Source organism: Heptranchias perlo, chromosome 28, assembly GCF_035084215.1.
Source record: "Heptranchias perlo isolate sHepPer1 chromosome 28, sHepPer1.hap1, whole genome shotgun sequence".
Lineage (NCBI taxonomy): Eukaryota > Metazoa > Chordata > Chondrichthyes > Hexanchiformes > Hexanchidae > Heptranchias > Heptranchias perlo.
Window position 1 is genome coordinate 30,785,642 of NC_090352.1, and position 12,224 is coordinate 30,797,865.

General features: G+C 45.4%; 1 protein-coding gene across 1 annotated transcript in view; it reads left to right on the forward strand.

Moving 5' to 3' along the window:
• Positions 1–12,142, forward strand: part of ccdc92ba (coiled-coil domain containing 92Ba) — a 70,743-nt gene extending 58,601 nt beyond the window's left edge. Inside the window, exon 4 of the mRNA XM_068008336.1 lies at positions 3,518–12,142. Coding sequence (XP_067864437.1) covers positions 3,518–4,257 — 740 coding nt within the window. The 3' untranslated portion in view covers positions 4,258–12,142. The remainder of the gene's footprint in view (positions 1–3,517) is intronic.
• Positions 12,143–12,224: the final 82 nt, after the last annotated feature.

The following is a 12,224-nucleotide window of genomic DNA, read 5'->3' on the forward strand; positions in this document are numbered from 1 at the left end:
ACTAATTGGATCCAATTACCTGCTCCTCCGGGCTCCGCGCTGCTGGTCTGCGCGTCGGGCGGGCTGCGCATGCGCAGTACGATCTGTCAGCTGGAGGCTCTCTAGTTAAAGGGGCAGTCCTCCACTGACAGATGCTGCAACCAATAGAACACATTACAGCATGGAGCAGCCCAGGGGGAAGGCTGCTCCCAGTTTAATGATGCCTCACTCCAGGTATCACCAGATGGGGTGAGGAGGAGGGGGAGGACAGAGATCTTCCACCCGGCGGGCGGGAGGAAGCGGCCTGCCTCTGCCACCAAGAAGGCCTGGCTCGAGGTGGCAGAGGAGGTCACCTGCACCACCAACATATCGCCCACCTGCATACAGTGCAGGAGGCGCTCCAATGACTGCAGTAGGTCAGCCACAGTGAGAACACATAGTCTTTCCCCTACACTCCGTCTGCCACAACACTGCCCCCACCCCACATCTCCTTCGGCACCGCCAACACCACTCTGTCACATCACCCCTCATACCCACTCAAACCCCATCCTCATCTTACCTGCACCTATTCACCTCGCGAGTACTCACCCCGCCACTAACACGCAACCCAATCCTCATATAATCTCATGGCTCTATCCCATACGCACCCTCTCGTGCATCTCCCTCACGGCCAGCCTCACTTAACCTACCACCACCTGTGCTGCAGCCACAGGGCATGCATCACATATGTGCAGTAGGCAGCGTAAGGCAAACGTGTCGTGAGCATGAAGGGGATGCACAAAGGTGTTTGAGGGTTTGTCATGGGTGTTACCTATATTGAATTTCAGAACAACTCACATCACACATTATATTGGCACCACCACTGCCATGTCTCTGCGAATCCTGTCTGTTTTGTGCAATAATGCCCGCTCCTGGGTATCACTATGAGGACCCACCACTGATGCCACCCATTGTGTCACTGCAGAGTAGGTGCAGGTATATTTGCAGGGCTCTTCCGCGCAGACGACTGAGAGACATCGGCGGTGTACCCGGCTGCACCCTGGAAGGATGCGGAGGAGAAGTTGTGGGGGGCAGTGGTGACTTTGGCAGCGACAGGTAAGCAGATGGTGCTCGGGCCAGCCAGGAGCAGCTCGGCATGAAAGAGACTGCAGATGTCCACGACTACATGTCGAGTGAATCTGCGCCTCCGTGTGCACTGCTGCTCGGAGAGGTCCGGGGAGCTGCGCCTCAGTCTGTGGACCCTGTGGCGAGGGTAGTGCCCTCTGCGACGCGTCTCTCTCTGCGGTAGCCCTCCCTCCTGCTGTACAGGTGGATGTGTCACAGCACTCTGTTGTGGAGCTCCACGTGTCAGAGGTGGACGGCGTGGATGGCGAGGCTGGTGATGCTGTTCGCCCTCCGAGGGGGTCATGACTGCAGCTACGATGGCCCCCATCCGCAATATGTATATCTGAGGGGCACATGTCTCCGGACCCCGGGGTGAGTGTGCAGGTTGGTGACTTTGACCGTCAGGAGGGGGGTGGTGGAGGCCACACTTTGTCCCAAGTGATAGAGCGGCCTCCTACAATGGGTGAGGGTCTCCCACCGCCCCCCCCCACCTGTCAAATGGACCTTTGCAGCTGCCACAGGCTGACGGCTGCAACACGTCCAGTTCAACTAGGACTGTTTCCCCCAGTGTGTGAAACAGTCCCATGTTTCTCCAAAATCACACACAGTCCCTTAATCAGGTCAGTTAATGACCTGAACAAGCGAAATAAATACACTCAAGTGGCATCCCGCTGGCTTTAATTGCCTGCGGGATTCCCACCAGCGGGGGCTACGCACGCACCCCCGCACGTCATCGGGGAACCCGGAAGTGGGCGGGATCGTGGCGCGATCCGGTCACGTGCCTGGATATCGGGATTTTCGGGGCCCCCCCCCCCCCCCCCCGCTGGAAACGCACAGGAAACCCGCCGGTAAAATCGAGCCCCATGAGTTTGAACAGTCTCAACCCAGTTCAAAGCCCAAAAGCGCTGATGTAGAAATTGAAAAAATTATACTGGTGCGGTGGGAAGGGTGTTCTTCTTAGATTGTGATTAAGGCAAGTTGTTGATGTAGATGGAGCTTTACTCTGCATCCAATCTGTGCTGTACCTGACTGGGGTTTGCTGGTGCCGACACTGGTTAATAAAAGAGGAAAAGGTTTCCACACCTCAGCATTGGCAACTCTCACCCCCTCCTGCCCCTTACCATATCACTGCTCTCATACCTTTAAACTAATGAGAATTATTTCTGGTTCCCTCTATAATAGATAAAATCCCTCTGTATAACATGACCCCAGCTATAGCACTCTTAATAATAACCATCTTGAGCAGACTTGGGAACATTGTTATTATGACACTTTCCAGAAGATTGAGTATTTACAGAAGCACAGTTCTCTGACTCTGGATGTCAGGAATATTTAAACATTTTAAATGACAGATTAATAAACAAAAAGAAAAGTGGCTCAGTGATTAAATGGGTTGCATATCAACGCAGATCAAGGAGGTCCCAGGCTTAACCCCTGGTCTGCGTTCAGTTAACTGATCTCGATCAGGAAAGTAGCCAGGGTCCTACAGTTGACCTCCCTGGATTAGGGAGAGGCGGACAAGAACGAGCATGGCCTCTGGCCATTGGCCCCGATGGAAAATACACACATGTTCAGGCTTGGCCGCGATGTGACCCCCACACGCCCTCCCCAAGACAAACATACTGCTGAGACTCACTGTCTGGGGCTCAAAGAAGGTTAAGGGGAGATTTTTTAGAGGTGTCCAAAACTATGAAGGCTTCTGATAAGAGTAAATAAGGAGAAACTGTTTCCACTGGCAGGAGGGTCGGTAACCAGAGGAGACAAATTTACGATAATTGGCAAAAAAACCAGAGGGGAGAAGAGGAGAATTTTTTTTACGCAGCGAGTTGTTATGATCTGGAATTCACTGCCTGAAAGGGTGGTGGAAGCAGATTCAATAGTAACTTTCAAAAGAGAATTGGACATATACTTGAAAAGGAAAAATTTGTAAGGCTATGGGGAAAGAGCAGGGGGAGTAGGATGAATCGGAAAGCTCTTTCAAAGAACCAGCACAGGCACGGTGGGCTGAATGGCCTCCTTCCATGAAGGTGAGATACTGGAGGTCTGTAGCACTCTGTAAAATTGTACTCCAGAATGAGTGAAGGTCTTTAGAAGTCAAGAGAAGAAAAACTTAAAAATAGAGGGGCACAAATGGAGGAGGTGCACCTTCTGTGAATGCGGTGGCCAAAGTAATTGGAAAATATGGGGACATTGGCCATTATAGGTGAACAGAGGGAAAGTTAACAAGACCACCTTCTTTTGGTCCATCATGGGTTGGCATTCATGGGCATAGAGAGGGCCAGGGCCCAAACATTACAGCTTTTCCCGTTTTAAGCATTGGGACAATTGCAGACTGAGCTCGGGGTTTAAATGGCTTAAAACATTTTTTTTTGGAAAGGAGCCTGTTCCAAGTTTCTGATTTTAAATCGACCTCTCTTTCTCATTTCCTTTGCAGACGATTGTGAGCAGCAGGAAGACTGTGCCCCTATCGAGTCACAAATCAGGGAGAAAGAGCTGCAAAATGCGACCCTGAGAAAAGAGCTCCACCACAAAGAGGCCCTGATAACCGCGCTGGAGGACAGTATGAGGAGAAGGGAGCGGCTGTTCCTGGAGGAACTGAAGAGGCGGAGTCATAGGATGACTGTCCTGAATAGTGAACTGCAGAAGCAGTCCGAGACTGCAGCCCATCTCTCATTTCAGTTGCACAGTGTCAAACAGAAACTAAGTAACTCTAGGCAAGGTAATAGGCCTTCAGACAAGCCGTCTGATAAAGCCATCCCTACGTCTCCAGTATATACGTCGATATCACTGAAGAGGAGCCATAAAATCCATTCAAGAACGACTGATGTCATCTGCACTGACAAAGCAATGGGGACAGACTCTTTTCGGCAAAGGCGACTGGCATGCTGGGACGAACTGGACCCCATGCCTGACCCTGCACTTTTCCTACAAGCGAGGTGGAAATATGGTCAGCGGCAGAACCAGCCAACCAGTTTGGCTGCCCCCGTTAGCCAGAAGGCCGGACTTGAGAGCGGTGGCCTTGCTGCGGCATCGCAGACGCCCAGAACTGTCCCAGAGGAGAGTACAAAGTGTTCGAGCGTTCTGGGACCCCCCGCTGACACAGAGATTTCCCTCACCGACGAGGAAAACAATGGCAAAGATTTGCAACAAGGACAGGAGAGTTTTCGAAAATAGTGGCCGCTTTGTTATGGGTTTTCAAGGTTAACAATCAGTTAAAACAAAGAACTTGCATTTAGACACCACCTTATCAGATCAGAAACGTCTCAAAACACTTCGCAAACAATGAATTATGAAATCGGTCACTGTGTAGGCAAATGCGGCAGCTATTTTGCACAAAGCAAGACCCCACAGACAGCAATGGGATGAATGACCAGCTATTCTTCATCTGTAGCCTCCTCTTATATAGTACAGTGAGACTATGTGTCATTAATCTCAAATCCTAATCTGAGCCTGGAGCTAACTAAACCATGACATGGAACAGCAGTTCATCTAAAGTGAAGGGAAGGCAAGGAGAGCACTGGCAAGTACTACAGAGCTTCCTTGTTAACATCAGGAGCCTGATCATCAGAATGATTTATTAAAATAAATCAGCGGGTGACACTCTTTTATAATAAATTTTTGAAAATATAACATTTATCTTTAATTAAAAAAATTGTCTAAAATATTACAAAAACTCTAGGTATGTACATGTCTCCTGCCCATCTATCAAATGCAAATTTCTGACACACTGGAAAAAAATACAAAGCAATAAAAGCAATCATTTGGAACTTAGAGAGAGACTCCAGCAACAGAAAGCAGCAAACCCACAATATCTTCTTCATTTAACTGACCTATGTATGAACTCATCCAGTGTTTACTTAACAGCAAGCAGGCTTAGAAGCCTTAAAGGGACACGCACCTACACTTTAGCAGCAGATCCATGTTCCTGTCCTTACAAAGCAATACATCTACTGATTTACCACGAGCAGCGTCATGGGAGGTTCACTAGTCTGGATATAAAACCATTGCTTCTAGCACACGGTTTGTCTGTAACCCTCCAGATATGACCTTCCCAATGTCGCACCTCAGACATCACATATCGCACATTGTTTCAGATGCAAAGCAATCTTAAATAAACCATGGGGTGCTTCTGCCATGCACACTGAGACAAACATTTTCCAATCCTCACCAAACAACAATCAGACTCTGGTTACTTACCAATAATTAGATTTTATGACCTTAAAGGGACACAGGTCCCCCTTAGCAACAGACCAATACACCATGCACATCATGGATTAACAGTCCCGTTGTTATAACACGTCCAATTTATTGCAATCAATGCCTCAAGAGATCTGCTAGTCACTATATAATCGATTCAAATTTACTCAAAACCAAAAAAAAACCCAAGACTTCACTATTTACTTATCCTTTTTGGTTAAAAGATTAAACCAGTAAGAAAGCACTTCACTGCTAACAAGTTATCCTGATTGGTTCCTGGAAAAAAATGAGCCAATCAAAAAATGTTTTATTCCCACCAACCACTCAGTGCACTGTTTCCCTCCACAGCTCACAAACTTTTACAGAAGCCTCTAACTCACCATAAGCAATACTAAGGGAGGTTCATCAGTTTCTATATAGGTTTGCTGTCGAGCGACACACACAGAGACACCCTGGGCTGAGCTGTGATTTAAATGACGTTTAATCAGACCTGGATTGTGCCGCAGTTACCAGTTACACTTTCTGATCGCTGCTTAACTGACTAACCTTGAAAACCTTACCACTGATGGGAATACATTAACGCTTTACCCTCACCCACATAATCTTTTGTGGGTGGGAGGATAAAGGAGAAAGAGTTGGAGTGGAAATCTCAGAGTGAAAGCAAAGGGTTAACACATTTAGTAACTCATCTGCCCGACACTATTCAGAATTGGCAGTGTCCCTGTTAGCAATTACAAATAAGGGCCTAACAGTTTTTTTCATTATTAGCAAAGTGTATATAAACTGCAATACCAAAATACTTATTTGTATAAGCTGGCTTTGATACTGTAATAATCACATGCACTGCAATTGACTTTCCATACTTTCTCGACATGAAAGCCTCAGTTGAGACTAATATTTAATAGTTTTATTTCTACAGCGAGTTTAAAAAGAACAAAGCAAAGCAATATCACAATGTTCGAAAGGTATGTGATGTAATTGTGGACGGATTGGCCTCCATTGACTGATATCCAAATCATATCCAATGTGATCTTGCTACAGAATTTTTTTTCTGTTGCCAAGTTAAAGGGGCACTGCCTTCATCTTTAACGAAACTTTATTTTGTTTGACGAGGCGAAATTCTCAGAAGAGCAAAAGGAGGCCATCATACGCAAGTGATGTGACGATATTTCAAGAGGATTTACATCATCGGCAAGCAAACAAGAAAAGGATTTGCCCAAAGCTCGCTGGTGTCTCAGTCGGTGTGTGCACTGCACTGTAAACCACGCAGTGCAAATTCCTCAAAAAACCTCTGCAGGAAAGTCCATGTGTGTGCATGTTGGGCGAGGTCAGGACCAGCCTTGACTGTGATGCCCTTCTTTATGGGAATAGATTACCAACACTCAGTGTCTCAGCTCAGGCGTGAAGAATGGTCACTTGTACAGTACGATCAGGAGAAGAGCGGAGAGAAGGAGAAAGTACATTTATAAAAATTGCCAGTTTAAAAAAAATGAAGGCAGTGCCCCTTTAGGAAGGATAAGTATTTAGTCACATTCTGTTGCTTGGGATACACAAATGAAGGGAAGCTTACAGTGATTCTCATATCTAACAAGTTGGCTTCAAGTTAATGAGATCTTGGTGATCTCTTAATATTTGTTCCCCTGTTTCAGAATTCATATTTAATGCATTAATGTCATATTTACTGAGTGAGAACCAGTTGTATTCCATAAATAATAGTAATTTTACAGGAGTGTTAAAGCTGCATTAAATTGTACTGCTCCATTGTCGCTTAAATTACCAGTGAATGGCGAAGGAAAAAGTTAACTAAAATCAATATTCAACAGGAATTATCAGGATAAATATTCCATACTTATTTTGCAGTGGTTGACTGGAAAATCAGAAGGAGAGGATAACCTTTCATTTTTAGCAAATAACTGAGGAATGCCAATTTTCTTCATGATTAACAACATGCTAATGAATTCCCGCTCTCGGAAAGAGCAGGTTTCAAAGCTGCACAATCCCCAAATTATAGAGAGAAGCGGGCATTCTCCTCTTTTCCCTTGAAATGGGAATTTTGCCGGTATGTTTTATAGGTAGGCAGTCCTGGGGAGGGGGGGGGATTCTTCTCATTAACACACAGGAGTCTTTCCGTTTCTTGCTCACTCCCAGTTTTCTCCTTTCCTCTCCTGAAGGTGTTGACTATGACGCTACAGTACAGTTCCCCAGGCACCAGCTGACATCTGCTAATTTCCCAAGTGGCTATACTTCACGTGTGTACCTAGATTTTTTTTTACTCGTTCATGGGATGTGGGCGTCGCTGGCAAGGCCGGCATTTATTGCCCATCCCTAATTGCCCTTGAGAAGGTGGTGGTGAGCCGCCTTCTTGAACTGCTGCAGTCCGTGTGGTGATGGTTCTCCCACAGTGCTGTTAGGTAGGGAGTTCCAGGATTTTGACCCAACGGCAATGAAGGAACGGCGATATATTTCCAAGTCGGGATGGTGTGTGACTTGGAGGGGAACGTGCTAGTGGTGTTGTTCCCATTTGCCTTCTGCTCTTGTCCTTCTAGGTGGTAGAGGTCGTGGGGAGGTGCTGTCGAAGAAACCTTGGCGAGTTGCTGCAGTGCATCCTGTGGATGGTACACACTGCAGCCACAGTGCGCTGGTGGTGAAGGAAGTGAATGTTTAGGGTGGTGGATGGGGTGCCAATCAAGCGGGCTGCTTTGTCCTGTATGTACCTAGATGGTGAATTTCGGTTAGCTATTTGGCCATGAGGTACATCACAACTGAGCACGTTCTTGGGTTGACATACTTACCACCAGGAGTGGATGGAACAATGGTCAGGAGTGGGAACCCCCTCCCTAGTACAAGGTTGCTGAGGCCACAGTAGGACCCCTGGCGCCATCTTGGCTGAGATCAGCCCAGGCCACAGATTGAATTGTGACCATCCTGGTCTGTTTGGCTCAGCACCACATTGGGCAGTGCAGTTAGAACGCATCGCAGCAGTTTCACTGAACATTACTCTCCAGTGATGTAGGTTCCAGGGGTTGGGTGGGTGGTCCTCATGCAGCATGCCTACGAGCCAGCACCCGGTTTTGCAGCTCCTGCTCTTAAATAAGCAGATTGTAAGCTGCCCCTCTCACTGTGAACTCAGCAGAGGTATATTCCGACATCAAAATATTTGCCCTCTCTTCTTTGCAGTTGTTGATTTGCTCTGAAATGTTAGTTCTACCCACAGAGATTGCAAAAGAGAACGCTATTATGTAACATAAGAACTATGGAGCAGGAGTAGGAGTAGGCCATTCGGCTCCTCGACCCTGCTCCGCCATTCAATCAGATCATGGCTGATCTTCGACCTCAACTCCATTTTCCTGCCCGATCCCCATATCCCTTGATTCCCTTAGTGTCCAAATATCCATCGGTCTCGTTCTTGAATATACTCAACGACTGAGCCTCCACAGCCCTCTGGGGGAGAGAATTCCAAAGATTCACAACCCTCTGAGTGAAGAAATCTTTCCTCATCTCGGTCCGAAATGGCCGTCCCTTTATCTCGAGACTACATAAGCAACTGTAACTTCCAGTCAACCAAAAACAAATCTGACTCTGAATCTGCTGCTCTGTCATGTTGTATCACACCATGATTGACAGGCCAGAGCATGAGCCCCACACAAATGCAATTTACAAAAATAGATCTTAAATTAAATTCCGAAAGTGTTGTGTTTTAAAATCTCAAACAGTAAGCATACATAAATGGTGAATAAAAGATTCCTGGGAATGAATTCACAGTGTCTTAATCTAATTGAAAGGTTCAACCAGTCTGATAAACCACAAGGGCAAAGTTAGAGAGTCATCCAAACAGTGTGACTGGGTTACAGTCTTGAACTAGCTGCAGTTTATGCTTTCTAATTCTATATATCTACTGTTTAATTTCCTTGCAAGAAGAGCAGGTTTTAGTTGATGTTTTTGTGCTGCTGCTGCTTGATCAACACACTCCATCCCCTTGATGTGTGACATTGCCAAGAAAGGGGGAATAATGAGTTTTTTGGCCCTGATTTTGGAGTACTGAGTCCTCAGTACCTATTTTAAGATGGAGAGGTGCTTTTTTGTTGGCGAGTTGGGTAAATTTCGACACAAGTTATGTTAATTGCAGTGAGACAGAAGATGACCTTCACTCTTGTGAATTTCGAAGTACTTCGTAAGATTTTGCTTGAAGGTGTCAAACACTGAATGGAAATTAATTAGATGTCAGCCTTGTTCTACAGCAACAAGTTAGTAAAGGTGCTGCCTCTATCACACGGTGTCAGCTGCTTCCACTGGCAGCTTGTACATTCTCCTTAACCCTTTAAACCCTATCTAATTTTTTCCATTCGGCGGTTTGTTTTCGTTGTTAAAAATATTTCAAAATCTTGAGTTGTTCACCTGTAGCATTATTTGAGGGCAAAAATGCTAAACAAATGTGTTTGACTGTAACTAATTCTCTGCTTCACATTCTGTAACTGACTCTGCGCTTTTTCTCCATTCTGTTGTCCTTTCAGGCTCCCTCTGTTTGCCTTTCTGTTTGTCTCCTGCCCCAGCTCTCTCCTCCTCCTTCTCACTCTGTATGCCTCTCACACACTTGTTTTATGATTATAATTTATATTAAAAAAAAGTCACTGTTTGGTTTTGTTAAAGATGAGGCTGTTAAAGGGTTATATCTTATAGAATACAATGATGCAATTATTTGAGGAGAAAGGTCAGTTAATTTCCGATGTCTTATTTTTATATTTTTCTTCCCTTCTGTGCACACCAAGTTTATGGATCAACCATACACAATATGGCCAGCTTGAGAGGGGTAGTGTGCATGAGTGGTTATCCAATTCTCTTTCCTTCCCCTTTTTTTTGGGGGGGAGGGGTAGGTTCTCCTGGACAACCCCCCACCCTCCCTCCCTCCCTCCCTCCCTCCTTCACACCTGCCTCTGACACCACAGCTGAGATTGGAAGCACATCTGCATCCTCTTGGAACTCCCAGTTCAGTCTGTCAGTTGCAGGAGCTCCACCTCACCATCCCCGTAATATTTATCTAATTTCCACTTAGTCTCTCAAAACAAAATGATTATTAATTTTTATAGTTTCAATTTTGTACATTTCCACATGTTTACAATTTTTTTTTTTAAAACATCGACATCTTGCAAGAAGGACTAGCAAAACAGAAATGGCTTCCCTAAGGTTCTAGTGCCTGACAAGTTACTGACACATTGGCTTATTCAGCAGCACCATTGTTTTCTGCACATTTTAAAAAAGAAAATTGGTCAAACAAGCAAAGGATTGAGTGAAATTATATATCCATTTACATTATAGTACACGTCGAGAGAAAGGTAACAGTTCATGTATGTCTGGTACTGAAGTACCAGCTTACATCTTAATAATCAACTCCTGGTGCACAGACTGTATGTTGGCAGAATTGTGTGCCCAGCAGAGGAGAGTGGAACAGGCTGTTTTGGGGCAAAATTGTGAATTCTGAAAATATGAAACAGAAAATGCTGGAAAGAGAAAGGTAGATTAACCTTTCATGGAGACCCTTCATCAGAAATTTATGAGACATTTCCTTCCATTTTGGCACCACGTCTGACTCAGACTCACCTTTTGCTTATTCTTTATTCTTCTCAAGATGTGAGCATGGCTGGCAAGGCTACGTTTATCGCCCACCTCTGGTTATCCTGAGACAATGATGGTGATGGGCCTTCTTTCATAGGCCGCTTCAGAGGATAATAAGCATTATGGGAATACCTTTTCCACATGGGACTGCAGCGGCTCAGGAGGAGGGCCCACCTCGACCTTCCCAAGGTCGGCTAGGGATGGGCAATAAATGCCGACCTTGCCAGCAACGCCCATATCCTGAGAATTTTTTTTTAAATGAAGAGTTAAGTACAAAGTAGAGTCACATAGAAGCCAGACCAGGTAGAACATTAGTGAACCAGGTTTTTTTTATTCATTCATGGGATGTGGGTGTCGCTGGCGAGGCCAGCATTTATTGCCCATCCCTAATTGCCCTCGAGAAGGTGGTGGTGAGCTGCCTTCTTGAACTGCTGCAGTCCGTGTGGTGAAGGTTCTCCCACAGTGCTGTTTGGAAGGGAGTTCCAGGATTTTGACCCAGCGACGATGAAGGAACGTCGATATATTTCCAGTTGGGTTTTTCAACAATCTCACAGCTTTCATAGCCATTTTTTTTCAGGCTAACCCACTAATTATCAGAGTTTACTAAATTTAGTTTCACAATTTGCTGTGATAGGATTTGAACTTGTGACCTTTAGGCAGCTAGTCCAGGAACGATAACCACTACACTACCATACCCCAATCAGTCTGTTTCTAATGCTTTTTCAACTGCTTGAGTGAGACGACCTTTGTCCACTCTGCACCTCTTCCCTGTATTTTAAAATCGATTTACACCCAATAGTTTTCTCTTTGTGAAAGGACTTAGCAAATCTGAACTCTGGATCTCAACCTGATGTCTTACCTGTGCCCTTTTCTTTTGGTCACGTCCTATCAAGGCGCTTCTACCACTTAACCATGCATGCTCTGATGAAGGGTCCCTCCTGAAACATTTGCCTATTTTTCTTAAATCTTTCAGATGCTGCTATGCGTTTCCAGCATTTCCTGTTTTTGTTGCGAGCTGGTTTAGAGTTCGACAGCTCAGTGGTTGTATCTTTAACATCCCCAATGGATGCAGCAGCATGTTTCCCTTGCTAACCTCGCACACCCCGCTTGCGTAATGTGCGGGTGGTTTACCTATGCCACTAGTTACCTTTTACATTGTGGACTATAGCTAGCAACCCCTCTGCTTATCTGGAATGGCATTTTTATCAAAATACCATGAAAAAATAAAACAATAGAAATCTTAAAATAAAGTAATACTATAGAGAATAAAGTATATTAGTGCTTGTGGTTTTTTTTTCAGTGTTTACCCAGTCGTTGTCTCTTTGCTTTCTTTA